This window comes from Gorilla gorilla, chromosome 21 (assembly GCF_029281585.2).
Source record: "Gorilla gorilla gorilla isolate KB3781 chromosome 21, NHGRI_mGorGor1-v2.1_pri, whole genome shotgun sequence".
NCBI lineage: Eukaryota > Metazoa > Chordata > Mammalia > Primates > Hominidae > Gorilla > Gorilla gorilla.
The window spans coordinates 62,161,925-62,184,223 of record NC_073245.2 but is presented as its reverse complement, the minus strand read 5'-3'; the positions used below and the strand labels follow the sequence as shown (position 1 = coordinate 62,184,223).

The 22,299-nt window shown below is 49.6% G+C and overlaps 1 protein-coding gene and 1 long non-coding RNA gene across 4 annotated transcripts; one reads left to right on the top strand and one right to left on the bottom strand.

Moving 5' to 3' along the window:
• Positions 1 to 466: 466 nt before the first annotated feature.
• On the bottom strand, positions 467 to 9,877 carry LOC129529154 (uncharacterized). Its single transcript, XR_008674594.1, has 3 exons — positions 9,412 to 9,877; positions 4,669 to 4,878; positions 467 to 563 (listed from the first exon to the last, which is right to left on the bottom strand). It is a non-coding gene; the product is annotated as an uncharacterized lncRNA (long non-coding RNA).
• Positions 9,878 to 9,916: 39 nt separating this feature from the next.
• On the top strand, positions 9,917 to 20,638 carry SPATA2 (spermatogenesis associated 2). Of its 3 annotated transcripts, none has more exons than XM_055373192.2 (3): positions 9,917 to 10,117; positions 16,876 to 17,313; positions 18,622 to 20,638. In XM_055373192.2, exons 2-3 carry the CDS (start codon positions 16,978 to 16,980, stop codon positions 19,846 to 19,848), a joined length of 1,563 nt encoding a protein of 520 aa, XP_055229167.1. In that variant the 5' UTR covers positions 9,917 to 10,117; positions 16,876 to 16,977; the 3' UTR covers positions 19,849 to 20,638. The 3 variants fall into 3 exon arrangements, with proteins under 3 accessions (XP_055229167.1, XP_055229169.1, XP_055229171.1); XM_055373194.2 differs by having other exon boundaries at positions 9,954 to 10,242; XM_055373196.2 differs by lacking the exon at positions 9,917 to 10,117 and adding an exon at positions 10,682 to 12,007.
• The last annotated feature ends 1,661 nt before the right edge of the window (positions 20,639 to 22,299 follow it).

Genomic DNA, 22,299 nt, shown 5'->3' with positions numbered 1-22,299 from the left:
CATCCCTACAAAAAATACAAAAAATATCTGGGCATAGGGGCATGCACATGTGGGCTCAGCACTTGGGGAGGCTGAGGAGGACTGCTTGACCCCAGGACGTTGAGGCTGCAATGAGCCATGATCGTGCTATTGCACTCCAGCCTGGGTGACTTTTTTTTCTCTTAAAAAAAGAAAAAATAAACAATGATGCATTAAGAACAGTTAAGACGAATCGGAAGTAACTCCAGCCCCCAAATCCTGTAACTCTCAGGCGTCACAGTTCTATCAGCCTCAGGCCACATGTAAAATTTATCGCTATACTTGTCTAAGTTAGGCATAATTTACCCCATCATGTATTGCTACATTTTTAAACCTGTGGGCAGATAATTTCATCTTGATTTCAGCCGGTTCTTCAAGATTGCCAAATTGCTGAGCGCCAGGAAGAATTCCTACTGACACCACCAGGGGGCGTGTGAGCATCTCACAGACTCACCTGGCCCTGCGAAGAGAACACCGGCTCCTTTATTCTTTCCAGTTCTCTAAGTATTTCCTGCCTCTGCCCATCATGGCTTACTGTACGTTGCCTGAAAACAAAAATTAAAAAAAAAAAAAAGAGTCTCAGCCTAAAAGGAGTCTTAACAGAGGAGACACTGGCATGTAAATATTCATTCAACCAATAACCCTATGTGCTAAGTATCCTGGTAAGTGTTGGAAATGTAACAGTGAATTATTCAGTCTCAAACAGGAAAGCCACGCGGGGATGATCACATAAAAATGCGGCCCCTGGCAGGGTGCAGCGGCTCACGCCTGTAATCCCAACACTTTGGGAGGCAGAGGCCGGTGTATCACTTGAGGTCAGGAGTTTGAGACCAGCCTGGCCAACATGGTGAAACCCCGGTCTCTACCAAAAAAATACAAAAATTAGCTGGGTGTGGTGGCGCATGCCTGTTAATCCCAGCTACTGAGGAGGCTAAGGCAGGAGAATCACTTGAACCCAGGAGGCAGAGGTTGCAGTGAGCCAAGACTGCACCACTGCACTCCAGCCTGGGCGACAGAGTGAGAGCCTGTCTCAAAAAAAAAAATTTAAAAAAAACTGCCTCCAGAAAATTGCATTTCATCAGTTATCCCACCAGCTCATAGCATTTTACAGTTTCTATTATATCAAGGGTCAGCCACATAATGAGGTAAAAACATAATGATCTCATAATATCTGACAAGAACTACAACCAAATAATGAATACTAATAAGAAGACATTGAAATAGGGGATTTGAATCCACCTTCATCTACAATAAACTGCACCTCGTGTATATTGTGACTTGAGACATTGGCTAAGGATAGAAGAAAGTCATCACAATTAACAAGACATTTCAAAACTAAGCATTCACATAGAAGTAGAATTTCCAGGTCATTTCGTAAATGTGTGTTTAATTTTTTTTGTTTTTTTTTGTTTGTTTATTTGTTTTCTTTTGTTTGTTTGTTTTTGAGATGGAGTCTTGTTGTTGCCCAGGCTGGAATGCAATGGCACGATCTCGGCTCACTGCAACTTCCGCCTCCTGGGTTCAAGTGATTCTTCCGCCCCAGCCTCCTGAGTAGCTGGGATTACAAACACTTGCCATCATGCCCGGCTAATTTTTGTATTTTTGTAGAGATGGGGTTTCACCATGTTGGCCAGGCTGGTCTTGAACTCCTGATCTCAGGTGATCTGCCCGCCTTGGCCTTCCAAAGTGCTGGGATTACAGGCGTGAGCCACCGCGCCCGGCCAATGTGTGTTTAATTTTATTAGAAACTGCCAAACCAAGCCATTTTCCAACTATTTCCCATGACCACTAACAAGGTATGAGTTGCTTCACATCCTCACCAACATTTGGTTGTCAGACACTTTTAGCCATTCTAGTGAGTGTGTAGTGGTACTGTGCAATTTTAGATTCCATAATGATTAATGACGTTGAGTATCTTTTCATTTGTTTATTGGCCATTTGTATGTTTTACCTCTGTGAAGTGTCTGTCCAGATCTTCTGTTACTTATTTATTTATTTATTTTTTGAGATGGAGTCTCACTTTGTTCCCAGGCTGGAGTGCAGTGGTACCATCTCGGCTCACTGCAACCTTTGTCTCCCGGTTCAAGTAATTCTTCTCCCTCAGCCTCCCTAGTAGCTGGGATTTCAGGTGTGTGCCACCACGTCCAGCTAATTTTTTTGTATTTTTAGTAGAGACAGGGTTTCACCATGTTGGCCAGGCTGGTCTCGAACTCCTTACATCAAATGATCCACCCAGATTGGCTTCCCAAAATGCTGGGATTACAGGCATGAGCCACTGTGCCCAGCCACACCATTTTTTTTTTTTTTTGAGACAGGGTCTTGCTCTGCTGCCCAGGCTGGAGTGCAGTGGTGCCATCACAGTTCACTGTAACCTCAAACTCTTGGGCTCAAGAGATTCTCCCACCTCAGCCTCCCCAGTAGCTAGGACTATGGGCTCATGCTACGTGTCTACCTAATTTTTAAAATTTTTTGGAGAGATGGGGCTTTACTATGTAGCCTAGACTGGTCTCCAACTTCTGGCCTCAAGCAATCCTCCAGTTTCGCCCTCTCAAAGCATTGGGATTACATGTGTGAGCCATGGCCCCTAGCCAAAATCCTACTCTTTTGAGCAGCATAAATGCAAGGTGTCAAGGCCTGACCATAATGGCATAAGTCCCATTATGTTCCCCATTGGTCTGAGGCTGACTCTACACCCCAGCCTGGCAAGCCCTGTGACTGAGTCAGTCATATCTAGCTTGTGTTGAATGCTCACTCTGCACTTGGCATCGTATATTATTAGCTCATTTAATCTCTCAATAATCCTCAGGGGTACTATTAATCCCATTTTACTGATAAGGAAATAGAGGCAGTCCCAGAGAGGTTAGATAGCTTGTCCAAGGTCACACAGATGGAAAGCGGCAGGGCTAGGATCTGAACTTAAGCCTTTCGGCTCCAGAGCCTACTTCGACTTCTGGCCTAGGGATAATGTTGCTATGTAATAAGGACAACCTGTGTGTGGCTTTCCTTTGCTTGCTTCAAGGGAGAGGGAAGGACAAAGATGTTTGCTTCCAGCAAGCGGTCTTCTAAAAGCCAATACTTTTTTTTTTTTTTTTTTTTTTTTTGCGATGGAGTCTCGCTCTGTTGCCCAGGCTGGAGTGCAGTGGTGCAATCTCGGCTCACTACAACCTCCACCTCCTGGTTCAAGCAATTCTCCTGCCTCAGCCTCCCAAGTAGCTGGGATTACAGGCATGCGCCACCATGCCCGGCTAATTTTAGTATTTTTACTAGAGATGGTGTTTCACTATGTTGGCCAGGCTGGTCTGGAACTCCTGATCTCAAGTGATCCGCCTGCCTTGGCCTCCCAAAGTGCTGGGATTACACAAGTGAGCCACTGTGCCCAGCCCTGAAACCCAGTACTTTAAAAGACTGTTATGGTACACACTGGGGCTCGTAACTTTGGGGTTACTGTTTTCAGGAGCAATTAAGAATAATAAGGAAGAAATGCTGAGTTGCCCACATCCAGTCCCATGAAGTGTGTCTCCCTGGAGCTGGGCTGGGCTGGGTGGATCCCACTAACAACAGCCCTCTGCCAGCTGCCTCACCTTTGGACTCGTGGGTTGCTCCTGCTGCAGACATGAAGACTAAAGCGATTGGCAGTTGGGTTTATATTTAGGGAAAAGGGGGAAGAAAGCCGTTCTTACTGATTGTGAAGAAGCTTGACAGCGCCAGCTTTCAGTTCAAGACGTGCCATCTTTAGAGTTACAAACCTCCCCCAAACCCTGCCTCCACCCGTGGGAGGCCAGAATGAATTCTGAGCTTTGGGAGCCAGACAGAATCTGTAGCACCCAGCAAATTCATGTGGGACAACAAGAATCCTAATCGTGGATAACATTTGCTGCAGGATCACTGCCTTCCAGGCACTGGGGGAACTTCTTTGCACATGTTATCCCATTCAATATGCAAAATAACCTTATGAAGAAGATACTATGATCAGCTCCATTTTACAGGTGGGGAAACTGAGGCTTAGAAAGATGATGAGGCTGGGCACAGTGGCTCACGCCTGTAATCCCAGCACTTTGGGAGGCCAAGGCAGGTGGATTGCTTGAACTCAGGAGTTTGAGACCAGCCTGGGCAACATGAATAAATCCTGTATCTACAAAAAATACAAGGGCATGGTGGCGCACGCCTGTAGTCCCAGTTACTTGGGAGGCTGAGGTAGGAGGATCGCTTGAGCCTGGGAGGTGGAGGTTGCAGTGAGCCAAGATGGCACCACTGCACTCTAGCCTGGGCGACAGAGAGAGACCCTGTCTCAATAAATAAATAAATAAATAAATATGATGCCCCAGGCAGTCTGACTCCATGTCATAATCCTGAAGATAAGCTGTCTGACAACACAATTAAATTATGCTCTTAGATCAGAGAGTGAGGATCCTGAAAAGAAAACAGTATGGGAAGTAAGAGCTAGTAGTTAGCAAAACTGTATCATTTCATTCAGTCAAGAGAAATGTAATAAATGTAATAAGCAGCCACTATGGATAAAGTGCTTCTCTAGGCTTTAAAACATATAAAAGGATTGATTCATGATAGCTAATGCTAATTGAGTAATTAACATGTTATCATGTCACAAGGACTATCTCATTTAACCTGTATTTTGGTAGGTACTATTGTTACCTGTAGCACCAACCAGCTTGACTGCCTGTCGTTCCTCACCCATCCTTAGTGCAGGGTGCAGACCTGGCACTCAGGGCCAAACAGCCTCAGCCACGCTCCTGTGATAACCATGGTATTGACTGGTCCAATTGCAGTGGTGCTTACGACTAATTCATCACAACCAGTTATAGATTTGTTTCTTCTCCATTCCCATTGCTTCACTTGACTAGCCTAAAAAATAAAAAATAAAAAATAAAACATGGTTGTTGTTTTTTTTTTTTGAGACAGAGTCTCACTCTGTCACCCAGGCTGGAGTGCAACGGTGCAATCTCAGCTCCCTGCAACCTCCACCTTCTGGGTTCAAGTAATTCTCCTGCCTCAGCCTCCCAAGTAGCTGGGATTACAAGCACCCACCATCATGCCCAGCTAATTTTGTTTTGTATTTTTGTAGAGATGGGGTTTCATCATGTTGACCAGGCTCCTGACCTCAGATGATCTACCTGCCTCGGCCTCCCAAAGTGCTGGGATTACAGGCATGAGCCACCATGCCTGGCTGAAGCATGATATTTTATGTTTAGCATTAGTATGGGCTCATAACTTCTCTCCCCACAATTAAGTTATTATAATCTGTTATTATTATTTATTTTGATACTCACATTGCCCCATATCTGGCCAATAGGGACCCTCCATCCTGGCTTTTGTGTGCTTTCAACACGTCCCATTGTTCTTTGGGCACTTCCTACTTTCTGGCTCAATAACATGTTCCAACCTCATGTTGTAATTTCCCTGACCTACCGCTGGGAATCAGCCATTTCTCCAGGAAGCCCTGGTTCCATGGACTAAGATCTGGTTAGTCTTAGTCTATGTGCTTGTTGCTACAGGGGTGCCATTTCTTCTAGGCCCTCTCAACAGGTAGAAACAGGAAGTATATTTACAAATATTGTTTATAATTAAGAAATTTTATTTAAAAATCTGGATTCCAGGCTGGACGCAGTGGCTGGTGCCTGTAATCCCAGCACTTTGGTGGGTCGAAGTGGGAGGATCACCTGAGGCTAGGAGTTTGAGACCACCCTGGGCAACACAGCAAGATCCCATGTCTTCAGAAAATAATTAACTGGGCATGATGGCATGAGCCTGTAGTCCCAGCTGTGTGGGAGGCTGGGGTGGGAGGATCCCTTGAGTCCAGAAGTTTGAGGTTGCAGTGAGCCATGATCATGCCACTGTACTCCAGTCTGGATGACAGATCAAGACCTTATCTTTAAATAAATAAATAAACAAACAATCTGGATCTCTAACTCCTCTCCAAAAATCAGAGTATCTGGTCATGCCTGGTGAGCGGGGATCTTGGCCACAAGTCAGCTGAAGCATGGAAGGAATTCAACAATATTTGTTTTCTCACTGAAGTACTTATTGGATGCCTACTGTGAGCCGGGTACCATGTTAGATTACATTACTCATTTCTGGTCCTACGCAGTGTGAGGCTATAGTATTCTAGTACCTCGTATTTGCCCACATTATGTGCTTGCAGGTAGCTGAGTTTGTGTTTTTGTTTTTGCTTTTTTGAGACAGGGTCTCCCTCTGTGTCCCAGGCTAGAGTGCAGTAGCGTGATCTTGGCTCACTGCCACCTCCGCCTCCCAGATTCAAGCGATTCTCCAGCCTCAGCTTCCTGAGTAGCTGGGACCACAGGCGGGCACTACTACAGGCTGGCTAATTTTTGTGGTTTTAGTACAGATGGGGTTTCACTGTATTGGTCAGGCTGGTCTCAAACTCTGGGCCTCAGGAGATCCGTCTGCCTCGGCCTCCCAAAGTGCTGGGATTACAGGCTTGTGCCACTGAGCCCAGCCACAGGTAGCCGAGTTTTTGATCTCAGGTCCTTGCCTTTGATTGCTCCCTTTACTCCAGCTGGAAGGAAAGCTGGACATCCTCACATGTCCAGGCCACTCAAAGCGCAGCTCAAATGCTACTTCCTCCTGGAGGCTATCCTTCATTTACCCTGTCAGAGGTCACTTCTCCATGCTCTAAGCTCTATACCCCTCTCATATCATTTACCATCTTCTATCCTGAATTCTAGGGTTTTATTAATCCTACTCCTATGTTATGAATATTCTCTTTCTGTTAAGGAGACTGGATGCTCTGTGAGGGCAGGAACTGTGTCTGTCTCACTCACAGTTATGCCCTTTAAACCTAACATCAGGCTGGGCATGGTGACTCATGCCTGTAATCCCAGCACCTTGGGAAGCCAAGGTGGGAGGATCACTTGAGCCCAGGAGTTTGAGAGCAGCCTTGGCAAAATTGCGAGACCCTTCCTCTACAAAACAGTTAACAAAATTAGCCAGATGTGGTGGTGTGCAACTGTGGTCCCCGCCACTCAGGAGGCTAAGGTGGGAGGATCGCTTGAGCCTAGGAGGTTGAGGCTGCCGTGAGCTATGATCATGCCACTACACTCCAGACAGGGTGACAGAGTGAGAGACCCTGTCTCAATTAAAAAAAAAAAATCTGACATCAAACTTGGCACATGGTAGGTATTCAGTGAAAATTCTGGTCAGAAACAAATTATGTTGAACAACCTATTGCATGCTAGGTAGTGCATATATGTCAGGTAGTAGTAATATAATTGTCAACAAAACAGACATAGTTTTGTCCTCATGGAGTTCACTGACTTCTGGGGGAGAAAGATATTAATACAGATCACATAAATGTGTGTTTGTGGAATGAAAGACAGATATCTGTATCTGTGTTCGTGTCCCCAGTTGACTTTTTTTGTTTTGTTTTTTTGAGACAGAGTCTCACTCTGTAGCCCAGGCTGGAGTGCAGTGGTGCCATCTCGGTTCACTGCAACCTCTGCCTCCCAGGTTCATGCCATTCTCCTGCCTCAGCCTCCCGAGTAGCTGGGACTACAGGCGCCCGCTACCGCGCCCGCTACCGCGCCCGCTACCACACCCGGCTAATTTTTGTATTTTTAGTAGAGACAGGGTTTCACCGTGTTAGCCAGGATGGTCTCGACCTCTTGACCTCGTGATTCGTGATTCGCCCACCTCGGCCTCCCAAAGTACTGAGATTACAGGCGTGAGCCACCGCACCCGGCCATGCATCACCCTTTTTAAGTGATCCACAGTATTTGTTAGTATGGATATACCATTACCCCAGTGATGGAGATTTAAATATTTCCTATTATTGCTTTTGCATTAGAAACAATGATGCAACACGTCTCTTTGGGCACAGTGTATGTTTCTCTAGCAGATTTTGAGAAATCCAATTACTGGGTCATGGGGTAGCTTTTCTGTTTTGCTTTTTGTTCTATACTCCTCTGTATTGTTGGAATCATGTATTACTTTGGTGATGGGAAAAAAAACTAAAAAATAGAAAGAGGTAGGTAGATTGTTCGTGTTGTTGGCTCTTCGGAAGTAGAAGTGCCTAATCATTGTCACGTGACCCTTACATAATCTGCTAATCATTATATAATAAAGTCGGGAAAGGACGCTCCTGTCATTTCTACATCACCAAGTAGAGAAATCACAAGCCTTCAACTGTGTTTAAAAGATGAGAAACATGGCCGGACACAGTGGCTCACGCCTGTAATCCCAGCACTTTGGGAGGCCGAGGTGGGCGGATCACGAGGTCAAGAGATGGAGACCATCCTGACCACCTTGGTGAAACCCCGTCTCTACTAAAAATACAAAAAATTAGCCAGGCGTGGTGGCGCGTGCCAGTAGTCCCAGCTACTCCGGAGGCTGAGGTAGGAGAATGGCGTGAACCCAGGAGGCGGAGCTTGCAGTGAGCTGAGATCGTGCCACTGCACTCCAGCCTGGGTGACAGAGCGAGACTCCGTCTCAAAAAAAATAAAAAAAAAAAAAGAGAAATGTGACTGTCTTTGGAGACTTTGGGTCTTTTCTGATAGTAGATACCACCAAGTTTTGATGACCAGGGTTTCCTACTGGTAAAGCCCTTCTTCAAAATCTTTGTTTCTCTTTTGCCTGTCACAGACCCACAGAGCTGGAGGGGACTTTTTTAAGCAGCCCCACGTGAAAATGCAATATTGTAAGAGCTACCAAACCAGAGTGCTGAGTTGCTGTAAAAGGCAGACTTAAGGTGGGACAGTTGTCTCAGATGGAATTCCTGTGAACATCATCACATTGCAGATAATTAAGAGAGGAGCTTAAACATGAGCTGATAAAGAACACAGGGACCTTGAGCGGTGCTCAGGCAACGACAGGTAAACACAGTAATGCTACTTTTGGACAGCAGATTGCTGGTTCTCCAAACGTTTCCCAGTATTGTGTCACTGACTCATCACACAAGCCCCACCGGTTTTAGCTGGGGTCACCAAGACTCAGAGTGAGAATCCTACAATCAATGAACATCTATTGTGTGCCTCCTCATCAGACATGTGCAGAGCTCGGGGGGAAATAGATGAATAAGAAGCTCAGAGTCTGGTGGGGATGTCAGATTATATATATATATAGTTTATCCGAAAGTGCTGGGATTACAGGCGTGAGCCGCCGTGCCCGGCTTTTTTTTTTTTTTTTTTTTTTTTTTTTTTTAAGAGACGTGGCCTCGTTATGTTGCCCAGGTTGGTCTCGAACACCTGGGAGCAAGCCATCCTCTCGCCTCAGCCTCCTGACTAGCTGGGACTACAGTCGCGTGCCACCACGCCTGGCTTTATTATTTAATATTACAGGTTAGAAAGCTGAGGCTCAGAGAGGTTAGGTAACTTGTCCAAGGTCACACAGCTAGTAAGTGGCAAAACTAAAAACAGAACCCACGCTCTTAACCGCCGCCCACGGCCCGTAACACCCGCAGCCCTAACAAGGCTGGATTCCAATCACGCGTGATTTCAGCATCTCACTGGCTCTTTTTGAGCCTCAGTACTTCTGTCCGTAAAATGGGGGCGAGGGATCCGACCGTCAGCCCCTGCTTGCTTGTGCGGAGTCATGAGTACAGCTCGTGGATCATGATAAGTGGCAGGTCCGGGAAGTGGAGGCCGAGTTCACGCAGTCAGCACTCATAGCTCCCAGCTCCCGGCTCCGGTGCGGTTTCCATGACAACCCGGCCAGCCACCATCCCTAGGCCGAGCGGCTTGCGTCACGTCCGGCCTGTTTACTACCGGGTCTCAGTCTCAGACGCAGCGATGGCTCGTTAGGCTCCAAAGTGCGGTTCCGCCGGTTTCGTCCTCGCTCTTCGGCCTTCCGCTTTGTCCTCCGCCTCTGGTTTGTAGTCTCCGTCGGCCGCGGGCATCGACCGCTTCCCGGAGCCAGCGCGCAGCCGTGGTCCACCGTCTCTTCGGGCCCGCCTCCTGGTGACATCACTTCCGGGCCGAGTGTTTCCGGGTCGCTGCTGGCCCCCGGGTACTGGTCTCAGTACCCCTGCAGCCGGCCGAAGAGGCTAGAGCCCGACGGGGCCCGGCTCCAGCGGCAGCCGCTCCTCTCGCTTGCTTCCCTCGGCCGGGCCGTCCTCGGCGGCAGTGTCAGGGTGAGTGACGGGCGGCCGCGGGCGGAAACTGCCTCCGGGGCTTCCCCAGGCGGAGGGGGCGCCAGACAGCGGCAGGGCTCGGCTGGCCCGGGAGCGGGGTCCCCTCACGGCAGGCAGGACTACAGGTGGGCCCGCTGTTTCGGCGCTCCCGGGACCCCCAGCCTATCCTCAGGATCCCCATTCTCCCGGGAGCTGCCTTGCAGGCTCCTGGGACCCGCCGAGGGTGGCTCAGGGCCGCTCAAGAGGAACACCCCTCTTCGGCGACTGGCCAAACAGGAGGACACCCCGATTTCGCCACGAGGCAGTTACCGCGCAGGGGTTCCCAGTTCAGGCTCTGGCGGCACACCTGGGTTTGTACTCACTGTGTGACCTTGGATAAGTCACTTCATTTTAAGAGCCTCAGTTGCCTATTTAAGTGTGATTGAACCTGGTTGCTAGGGCTGGAGTGGAGATGGAATGAGATCATGCAGGGCCTCTGGCATACAGCAGGCGTCCAATAAGTGATAGTTCCTGTTACTTCATTCAATTCACGAACCCGTGGGGGGGGGGGGGCAGAATTTGAGACTGGGCTGTTTTTCACAACTGACGTGGTCCCCCGAGGCTGTAGGAATGACCGAGGTGGGACTTAGCAGCCGCCAGCTTCTGTCCCCTGCAGGGAGGGAAACAGCTTCCTTCAGAGCTTCTCCGAGAGAGGCAGCTGCCGCTAGGGAAGCTTCTTTCAGCACCGCTGAGGTTATTTTCAGAGGTTTGGAAGGACTCTGTGTGAATTTCTTTGGAATCTAGTAGGAGTGTGGGGACCTTCTGGTGTTTCGCAGCCAGTGGAAGGTGCCTTGGATGTTTCTCGGAGCCTCTTGCTTGGAACGAGTGCATTGGTGTGGGTGGGGAGGTGGAGGGGGTTGAACTGACTTCCCCGTCTCCTGTTTGGAGGCTGATGGAGCTAGACCAGGGATGTGTAAACCTGTGGACAGGGGCAGTGCACAGACCAAAATAGCTCTGCCTGTGCAGAGAGGGGGCGCCTTCAAATGCTGCTTGGGGAACATTTCTGCTTGAATGGGCCAGCTGAGGTAAAGCCAAGCTAATGCTTAGCTACTCGGAATCACTTCACTTCCATGCAGTGGGACTCTAAACAGATACAGCTTTCCTCTTAGATGTTCAAAAAATAACTAAAGAAGCCACTGCCTCACTGACTGTGCAGTATCTCTTTTTCCATTGACTTGCTTTTCAAGAAGGTACCTAGATTGTGGGTGCAGGAGGTGCTGACTGGAGCCGTTGACTCTGGGCACCTGCCTGTCTCTGTGTTCAGGATATTCACAGTGCTGTTTTTTTGTTTTTTGGGTTTTTTTTTTTTTTTCCACCAGACTGGCACGGCTTGGCGTTCCAATCCTTGGGTTGCTTGGAGAAATTAACAGCTTCTGTCGCTGGGCTGTCTCGGTCTCCTGTAACCACGATGTTTTTGCAGAGAGCGTATTTTGTTGTTCTTGCAGAGTGCTGGGAATGAATTGCTGGCTCTGTGCTCAGAAAAAACACCAGCTATGACCAGCTACAAGGCATCTTGTATTCTCAGAAAATGTTTTCAGCAGGGATGATGTCAGCTGCTTCATCACTGGCCGATGTCTCTGACCAGCCTCTTTCCTTGCCCCTTGAGCTTACATCATACAGAGATTAGCTCTCCTAGCCCCATTCGGTGTGGGAAGATGGGAATTTTGCTACTACAGGAATTTTTGTAACTCAACTCTGCTCGCGCCGCCATAAGGCATTCTAACTTAGCCAAACACTTTCGAGTAGAGCTGTCCAGCAGATGCAGCAGGATGGCTTTGCAAGAGTCGGAGTTTTGGCGTTAGACCTAGGTTCAGAGCTCAGATCCACTTCTTCCTAGCCTTACAACTTAGGGTAAGTGAGTTGGCCTCTCCGAGCCTCAGTTTCCTCTTTAACCTTGGATCTATCCTATGGATTTCATTGGTTTTCACAGAGCAGTTAGCAGAGGGCTGCCACACAGTAATCCCTTGGTAAGTGGTACTGATATAACAATAAATGAGTGAGGTAAATTGGAGAAAGCCCAGGCATCAAGGGCCTGCCAACAAGAGTTCAGATTCCAGCTCTGACCCTTTCAAACTCTGTTGGGCAGGTTGTTTTAATGGGAGAGCCTGTTTTCCTTATAGAGTTGTGAGGATTAAATGGGATGATGTAGGTAAAGTGGGAAGCCCAATGCTTAGCACATAGTAGAACCTCAGTAATTGTTAGTCTCTTTCTTTCCTTTCCTTATTGACTGATTGAGACAAGGTCAGGCCGGAGTGCAGTGGTGCCATCATAGCTCACTGCAGCCTCAAACTCCTGGGCTCAGTGGATCCCCCCACCTCAGACTCCCAAGTAGCTAAGACTACAGGTGCATGTCACCACACCCACCTAATTTTTTTTTTTTTTTTGTAGAAACGGAGTCTAACTATGTTGTCCAGGCTTGTCTTGCCCTTAATTATCTTTTAGCTTTTACTTTCTTCCGCCTTTTCCCTCACCTACCCAGGTTGGTTTGAGATTTGTTTTAGATAGGCTTCCTGTCCTTATTGTGAGTATTTTGAACATCAGCTGGGCTGTTTGGATGCCTTTCCTTTATTTATTGTTTTTCAGCAACAAACAAGGGTGTGGACTGTGGTGCGATTATAGAGCAGCAGACGCTGAGCCGAGCTTGAGACTGGCTGACTTTGTAAAAAATCAGTCTCTTTGAGTTCAAGGCTGACTTCCTTGGAGAAAAATTACAGCAGTATTCGGAAGCTTAATGTCTCTGTGTTTGAATGGTTCTCAGACTACCAAAAAACAGACCCTGGGGCCAGAGGCGTGATGGCAGCTTCTCTTAGATAAGTCAAGAATGGTAAATGCATGTGTGACTATCCTCTCCAGTGGTGCAATACATTTATTTATGTAGATATGGAGTTTTTGCTCTGTTGCCCAGGCTGGAGTGCAATGGCACGATCTCAGCTCACTGCAACCTCTCTCTCCTGGGTTCACGCCATTCTCCTGCCTCAGCCTCCTGAGTAGCTGGGATTACAGGTGTTCGCCCAGCTAACTTTTGTATTTTTAGTAGAGACGGGGTTTCGCTATGTTGGCCAGGCTAGTCTCAAACTCCCAGTCTCAGGCGATCCACCCACCTTGGCCTCCCAGAGTTGTAGGATTACAGGCGTGAGCCGCCGCGCCTGGCCTACATTTTTATTTTTTAAGAGAATATACATTTTAAATTGTTTATTTTTTTATGGACAGAACAGTATGAAGTTAGAGCACATACCTACTTTGATACTGGGTGGTATGCTCTTCCAGCTAGAGCTGCAGGCAGGATGTGTCTCCTTTATTGCTGTCCTCTACCTGTCCCACCCATCCCCATTCCCCGACTGGGTCCAGCTCAGGCAGAGGGTGGGGACTGCAGAAATGCTTGCTGGACATGGGAATAGTGGGGTGGTGAGAGGAATACAGGTTCCAAGTCAGAAGGCCAGGCTTGGATTATCGGGTCCATCATCTGCTAACCTTGAGCTACTTGTTGTACCTCATGCCATCTTTCTGAGCCCGTTTCTTTGCTCTCCAGCTGATCTCCCAGGATTCTTGGGAGGTACCAATGAGAAACTAAAGTGATGGCATCGTGAATGCAGACATCCTTTGCAGCATCCATTTCTCTTTTTTTCTTTCTTTTTTTTTTTTTTTAGAGACGGAGTCTCGCTCTGTTGCCCAGGCTGGAGTGCAATGGGGTGATCTCGGCTCACTGCAGCCTCCACCTCCTGGGTTCTAGCAATTCTCCTGCCTCAGCCTCCCGAGTAGCTGTGATTACAGGCGCATGCTGCCACACCTGGCTAATTTTTTTTAAAATTTTTTTAGAGACGGGGTTTCACCGTGTTGCCCAGGCTGGTCTCGAACTCCTGAGCTCAGGCAATCCACCTGCCTTGGCCTCCCAAAGTGCTAAGATTACAGGCGTGAGCCACCGTGCCTGGCTGCAGCATCCATTTCACCTACTTTATCAAGCACAGGCAGGCTCTGTGTTAGGCATCGTGGTGAACAACACAGACATGGTCCTTGCCTTTATGGAGCTTACCACGAGCTTACCAGCTTACCAGGGAGGGTGAGGGGTGGACAAAGAGAGGAAGCTAATAAATGAATAAAGTTGATAGTTTCAGATTGTGGTTATCGTAGGAGAATGTGACAATGTGGAACTGGGAAGGCGAGATAGGGTGGTACCTCTAGAGGCTGATGTTTGAGCTGAGGCCTGAATGATGAGAATCTTCATGAGGCAGAATTTTATCCCAAGTGGATTTTGTTTTCTTTTGTAAAGACAGGGTATTGCTATGTGGCCCAGGCTGGTCTCGAACTCCTGGCCTTGAGCAGTCCTCCTGCCTTGGCCTTCCAAAGTTCAGGGATTACAGGCGTGAGCCCCCGCACCTGGCCCCTAAGTGGATGTGTTTGCCTCCTGTACTCCTCAGCCTTATTTGTCGCTGTAGCACTGGGCTCCCTCAGCAGTGCAGTGTGTTGGAGACAGTGGCCTCTCTGTGTCCCTAGTTTTGCTACACATCCCACCTCTCACTGCACCATTAGTACTCCCAGGAGTCTCCTCCTGGGGACAAAATCCGTGGAGGAGCCAGACTACTGGCTCTTTGAGATGAGGATGATTTTGTTGACCTCCTGATAGTTGCTGGGCTCATAGGACCTTCCTAGCTGAACACAGGTCTGCTAAAGGAGTCCCTCACATGCCAGGCCCAGTCCTGCTGCAGCTTCTCTCAGCCCCTTGCCGTCTCCCACACTCAGCAGACATGAAGCACACAGGTCACCTTACTGAGCAAGATGGTCACAGTCCTGCACCCACGGAGCTTCTGGGCAGGAGCAGCAGGACCAGAGCATGTGAAAATGCACATCTACCACCCAGTCAGAGGTATTTGCCCCACTCAGAGAAGGCCTGTCCGCTTAGGGGTACAGCACCTTCAGACAACAGCAATGGCCATCAAGGACTTCCCAGAGCTGGCTCTCTGAGCAGCTTCATATTCCATCATGCATAATCCTCTCGCCAGCTCTGGACAGAGGCGCTATTATTAACCCCGTTTTATAGAGAAAACCGACACCCAGGGAGGTGGAGCAATTTGCCCAAGTAACCTGGAGAAGCAGCCCTGGCCTCGCTCGCAGGTGCCTGGCCTTGGACCCCGTGTCCGTGACCCTGCGCGTGTTGTCTCCCCTGGCCCTGGCAGTGTCCCTCCATTAATCCGGATTCGCTCCCAGCATTGTGGTGACAAGAATATTGCTGGATCTGTGCCTGTTCTACTAACAAGTGGCTAAGCAGATGACAAGATTGTATAAAGCCTGTGTCCCAGCTCAGAACATTCTATCCTCTCCCAACAGGGGGCTGTCAAGCGCTCTGGTGATAAAGGGGCCGCAGGCTGTCAAAGGCCGGTAACAGCACTCCAGGGGCCGGTAGCCACGGTGGCCTCTTTTGAAAATTGTAAACAAGACCGTATCTCTCTCCCCTCGCTGTAAACTTTTCAGTGGCTTCACGTGTCTCTTTGTATAAAATATCAAATTCTGAATGTTCTCTTGCGGCCTTGGGGCTGAGGGTCCCGCTGATGCTGGCATCTGCCTCTCCTCACGCCCCTGCCCTCGCGGCCTCGGCCTCACTGGCTGCAGTTCTGTTACTGTGCCAGGCTTCCTGTCTCAGGAAAGCAGGGTGTGGTGGGTAAGGGCATGGACTTTGGAGCCAGATTGCCTGGGTTCTGAGCTCAGCTTCTCTGCCTCCTGAGAGTTCTATAACCTTGGACAGTTTCTTTTTCTTAAAAATTTTTTTGTATTTTTGTAGAGACGTGGTTTCACCGTGTTTCCCAGGCTGGTCTCGAGCTCCTGGACTCAAGCCATCCTCCCCCGTCAGCCTTCCAAAGTTCAGGAATTGCAGATGTGAGCCACTGTGCCTGGCCTACCTTGAGCAGTTTCTAATGTCTGTGTCTCAGTTTGCACATGGTCCACTGGGGCTGCCTGTAGCGCCTCTCTCCTAGGAATGTTTAAGAAGAAAAAGTGAGGCTGGGTATGGGGGCTCACACCTGTAATCCTGGCACTTTGGGAGGCCGAGGCTGGTGGATCACTTGAGGTCAGGAGTTCGAGACCAGCCTGGCCAACATGGTGAAACACCATCTTGACTAAAAATACAAAAATTAACCAGGCGTGGTGGCAGGTGCCTGTAATCCCAGCTACTTGGGAGGCTGAGGCAGGAGAATCGCTTGAACCCGGGAGGCGGAGGTTGCAGTGAGCTGAGATCACGCCACTGCACTCCAGCCTGGGCTACAGAGCAAGGCTCCATCTCAAAAAAAAAGTAAGCGAGTTAGTGTGTGTGAAGCTCGTCACGTGTCTGGAGCCTCTGGTACTATTAGCTCAGGGCCTTCCTCTACTGCGACTCCTTCCCCGGCCTCTTGGCTTGACAAACTCCTCATCCTTCAGGTCTGTTGCTGTCTCAAGAGGGCTTTCCTAAACTCGCCCTTCCCCAACGAAACCAGGACAGGAGCCCCTGCTGTACTCACCCGAATTTCTCTTTCAGGAATATTAATCGTATTTTTCATTTGTGAGCACAACAAAGTCAAGGTCCATCTCTCTCTGGCCTCTGTTGTAACCCTGCTTGTAGCACATGCTCTGTAATGTGCTGCTGGGGTCCAGTGTAGCCCAGGCCAGTTCTGCTGTTCATTTTGCCTCAGCGGCCTGAAGCCGAAGCGCGACCGTATCGAGGAATGACATGCTTCTTGTTCCCCTCCTTCCAGAGCACTCCGCTGGTCCAGGCGGCAACATGTCCATGCTTTTAGTGATGTCCCTGCCTCTAATCCAGAAGCCATGGAGGAGATAAGGTAGCCCCCCTCGATCGGATGGGGAAGCCCAGTTCAATGGATACTAAATTCAAGGATGACTTATTTCGGAAGTACGTGCAGTTCCATGAGAGCAAAGTGGATACCACCACCAGCAGGCAGCGGTCTGGCAGCGATGAGTGCCTGCGGGTGGCAGCCTCAACCCTGCTCAGCCTGCACAAGGTGGATCCCTTTTATCGATTCCGGCTGATCCAGTTCTACGAGGTGGTGGAGAGCTCCTTGCGCTCGCTCAGATCCTCCAGCCTGCGGGCTCTGCACGGCGCTTTCAGCATGCTGGAGACGGTGGGCATCAACCTCTTCCTCTACCCATGGAAGAAGGAATTCAGAAGCATCAAGGTGAGGTCCTGGAGCAGCCTCCATACAGGCCCTCCTTCTCTCTTCCTGCCCCTGGCAGTCCCTCCTGAGAGGCTATGCCAGTCTGATCCCATCTATCCTCTGCTCTCAGATCCTTCCGGGCTCCGAACCTTCCCCGTCTCTCCAGCATCACCTCTGAACCGTTTCTGGCCCGGCTGCCACACCTTAAGCAGAGAAGCTGGGAAGGCAGGGGCAGCCAGGTTATGCAGGGTCTTGTGGCCCAGGGCAAGGTTTGGATTTGTTCTGAGTAGGCGGGGAAGGAGGCAGTGTGGGATCTGGCTTGCATCTGAAGAGGGTCATTCTGGCTGTGGTATGGGAAGTAGGCTGTAGAGGGGTGGGGGGAGGTGGGAGGGATGGGGAGAGCAGTTAGGAAGCTTCTCAGCGGTCCCAGCAAGCTGAGGGGTGTTCTGTACTAAGTGGGAACAGTAGAGGAGGAGGGGGAATTGAGAGAGGGATCCTGAATCAGACCACGCGGGGGATGGCACAGGAGAGCTGTCACCTAGCCAGGCTGCTTCATTCTGCCATGGGAGGAGTGGTAATCAAGAGAGGGGATGGCACAGGAGAGCTGTCACCTAGCCAGGCCCTTCAGTCTGCCGTGTTACTCAGCCTCTCATGGAAATACCAGAGAGGAATGTTCTGATTGTCACCGCGTTCTGCCTGTAATCTGGCCCCTTTATTCAGCCATGTTTGCCCAGGCTCCCTCTTCATATGGAGTAGAGTCTTCGTGCCCCACTAGGAAGCAAGAGATTTTGCTTCCTGTGTTTAAGAAAGTAGCTGCTGCCAGGCGCGGTGGCTCACACCTGTAATCCCACCACATTGGGAGGCCGAGGCGGGCGGATCATGAGGTCAGGAGTTTGAGACCAGCTTGACCAGCACGGTGAAACCCTGTCTCTACTAAAAATAGAAAAATTAGCTGGGCGTGGTGGCGGGCGCCTGTAATCCCAGCTACTCAGGAGGCTGAGGCAGGAGAATCGCTTGAACCCAGGAGGCGGAGGTTGTAGTGAGCCAAGATCCCGACACTGCACTCCAGCCTGGGTGACAGAGCGAGACTCCATCTCAAAAAAAAAAAGGAGCTGCTGGGTCATTTCCTTGCACAATTCCTGAGTGCTTAGCAAGCCCCAGACCCTGCGTCTTCTGCCTCCCGCAGGGTGAGGCTGTTGAGATCCTTCGCTGCCCTGCCCTCTCCCCGCCGCCCCACTTCAGAGCTGGACATCCTTTGCTTTGACATAGTCTCTGTCTTGTGTCTCTGACAGAAAACCCCACCTTTCTTTTCTACTCCCTCCCTTCTAGACCTACACGGGCCCTTTTGTTTATTATGTCAAGTCGACATTACTGGAAGAGGACATCCGAGCCATCCTGAGCTGCATGGGCTACGCACCTGAGCTGGGCACTGCATACAAGCTCAGAGAGCTCGTGGAGATCCTCCAAGTGAAGATGGTCTCCTTTGAGCTCTTTCTGGCCAAAGTCGAGTGTGAGCAGATGCTAGAAATCCACTCACAAGTGAAGGACAAGGGCTACTCCGAGCTGGACATTGTGAGCGAGCGCAAGAGCAGTGCAGAGGATGTGCGCGGCTGCTCGGACGCCCTGCGGCGGCGGGCGGAGGGCCGGGAGCACCTGACGGCCTCAATGTCACGAGTGGCACTCCAGAAGTCGGCCAGCGAGCGGGCGGCCAAGGACTACTACAAGCCCCGCGTGACCAAGCCCTCGAGGTCAGTGGATGCCTATGACAGCTACTGGGAGAGCCGGAAGCCACCCCTGAAGGCCTCATTGAGTCTTCGGAAGGAGCCTGTGGCAACGGATGTGGGGGACGACCTCAAGGATGAGATCATCCGCCCATCCCCTTCGCTGCTGACCATGGCCAGCTCCCCCCACGGCAGCCCGGATGCGCTTCCACCCGCCTCCCCCAGCAACGGTCCGGGCCTGCTGCGCGGTACCTACTTCTCCACTCAGGATGACGTGGATCTGTACACAGACTCCGAACCCAGGGCCGCCTACCGTCGGCAGGATGCTCTGCGGCCGGATGTGTGGCTGCTCAGAAACGATGCCCACTCCCTCTACCACAAGCGCTCGCCCCCTGCCAAAGAGTCCGCCCTCTCCAAGTGCCAAAGCTGCGGGCTGTCCTGCAGCTCCTCCCTCTGCCAGCGCTGTGACAGCCTGCTCACCTGTCCTCCAGCTTCCAAGCCCAGCGCCTTCCCCAGCAAGGCCTCCACTCATGACAGCCTGGCCCACGGGGCATCTCTGCGGGAGAAGTACCCAGGCCAGACTCAGGGCCTCGACCGCCTCCCGCACCTTCACTCCAAATCCAAGCCCTCCACCACGCCCACTTCCCGCTGTGGCTTCTGCAACCGCCCAGGCGCCACCAACACCTGCACCCAGTGTTCAAAAGTCTCGTGTGACGCCTGCCTCAGCGCTTACCATTATGACCCCTGCTACAAAAAGAGTGAGCTGCACAAGTTCATGCCCAACAACCAGCTGAACTACAAGTCCACCCAGCTCTCCCATCTCGTGTACAGATAGACCGGCCTCGCCCCTTCCAGCTCCAAGGGCTACATCAACCGACCTTTCGGGTTTCACAGTGAAGAAGTACTAACGCATTGATCTCAGAGGCGGAGGCCTGCACTTGACCATGTAGGTGGCAGAGATCGTGGGCTGGCTGTGTCCACGTGGGAGTTCACTTAGCGACTCAGATGTCTCAACCAATGGCTGCTTTGTTGTCTGACAAGGGAGAAGGTGGCACTTCCGTTCAGATTCATTTTGCTAATCTCTCCACTCCCTGTTCAGTTGGTTCTTTTTTGGGGTTTGGTTTTGTTTTGTTGTTTTGTTTTTTCCCTTAAAGAGGAAGAGGATTTCTGTCTCTGGGACCCTCGCCGCACCTACCCCTCCCATTGCAAAGCCAACTTGGACTGGGAAGGGCCCTTCAGGTCACCAAACATCCACCTGGAGCGGCGAGCTAGAGGCCTGTTGGCTTGTGAAATGAGCCCTCCTGCCACACGGGGCCTCTCCCAAAGGCTCATCCCTTGGCCGCCCCCTTCCTAAACACAAGGATACCCAGCTGGACTCCCCACCCCCTGGCTTTCCCACCTCTCCAGGTGTCAAAGGTGAACCAAGTCCAGTATTAGCTGAATGTCATTTCGTACACCACAGCTCAGTCAGCCCATGGCCTTCGTGAACTTTGCTCCAACACACTGATGTGTGGGCTTCCCACAGCAGGACTGACTTCCCCCTTTCTGTTGTTTGCACATGCCCCTCTTACTGTACTGTCAATAGATATTTTTGAGATTTATTTTTAAATAAATATTCAACTTGCTGTGTGTTTCAACGTGGTTAAAAAAATGAATTATGTAGCTATTTATTAAATGCCCTGGGTTCTTTAGTCTTCCAAGGGAGGGCCTCGCGCCCATTCGTGTTGTATCCTCCACTCACTACGGCCCAAGGGGAGAGGAGAGTTTGGGGCAGGGAGGAACAGACATGAAGCCTCCTTTTCTTGAGCTGGTGGAGAGCCACTGTCTTCCCTGCAGTAACTATCTATACACCTACCTCCAGTGTGCACTTAGGGGGTGAGCGCGGGTGTCGAGGTCTGTGTGCCTGCAGACTGCTAACCTGGTGACAATTCAGGGACCTCACCTGTCGGACCTATAGCTTGCTGAGCAGGAACCTTGCACTTCACACTTCTTGAGTCTCGTTTCAGAAGGAAAATCATTTGGGATTCCTACTGCCCCTCCATCTCAATCCTCTTCTCTTCACCAGTTTCCAGGACTCATCTGCAACATTTGCAATCTTTTTGCACTAAAAGTGGGCAGGAGTCGGCATGTGCCCATCAGACAGACGGCTCCTCAGATGCTCAGCTAAGCCTAAGCGCTTCCAAGCCTGAAGGCCCCTTCAGCTTCTCATGTGAATTACCAACCCCTGGATTTTCCTTGTGGGGGTACAAGAGCAGGAGTGGGGCAAGAGTTTGAAAATAAAGCCGCTTCCTTGTGAACTAACTATATTTTAGCCATAACTGTTTGTGATGTACACAATGTTAAGGGATTTATATGCAGTGGGCTTTTCTGGGAGAAAGTTATTCAGCTCTTGAGCAAGTTTAAGTCTGGCTGAATCCTGAGGCCACTGTGAATTTGCTGATGTTCTTCCAACTCAGTTGAGTGATTTTAAGGTTTTCCAAATCTTCTATGGCTCTCTTTTTAATATATATATATATATATATATATATCTGGTAGATCACATGTAGATGTACAGTGTGTATATTAAGCTGAATTTCAACCAACTTTATTACTAAGACCAGCCTAGCAGGGCATTCATCTTTGATGTTCTTCCTTTTCACATTTCAGAATCGGCAATGCCTGGCCCACTCCTGAGAGCTCTAGTTTTCTAGTTTTCCATTTCCAGATTGCGCCAGCATTACAGTAACTTAACTCTTTCTAACCAACCGTGATGCCACGTAACTTACCCTATGGACAAAAGCAGGAATGACTAACACATCCTAGGAGGGAAAGTCCAGTGTACCTGTCATCACGGACGCACTGTGGTCACAGACTGGAATACGAAATACTATAACCCTGCTCCCAGGTGTGCATCTTACTGGATGAGGTTGCTGTGATTGAGATAGTTAAATACATGCTAATTTAAAAATGCAGATGTTTTGCATTTGATTTCTACCAAGAGTTGAAATGTTGAGAGATGATTAAAAATAATAATAATAAAGTGTCTTCCATTGTTAAATGAAGTGTTTGGGGTTTTATGTCCCCTGGCCCCGCTTTGAAGTTTGGTTACTTGGGAGTTTATTTTTCCTCAAGCTGTATTTAGTTTTTTAATGACAAGATTTAAATTTTCTCTTCCATGAAACTGACAAATAGCATTTGAGTGCTATACTGCGAGCCTGGCACTTTTTATTTTTTTAATTTTTTGTAAAAAAAAATTTTTTTTTTTTTTTTGAGACGGAATCTTGCTCTGTCGCCCAGGCTGGAGCAC

Coding starts and splice junctions, on each gene's coding strand:
- SPATA2 (XM_055373192.2), top strand. CDS start 16,978: ATGGGGAAGCCCAGTTCAATGGATACTAAATTCAAGGATGACTTATTT. Junction 17,314..18,621: donor AGGAATTCAGAAGCATCAAG/GTGAGGTCCTGG, acceptor CCTCCCTTCTAG/ACCTACACGGGCCCTTTTGT.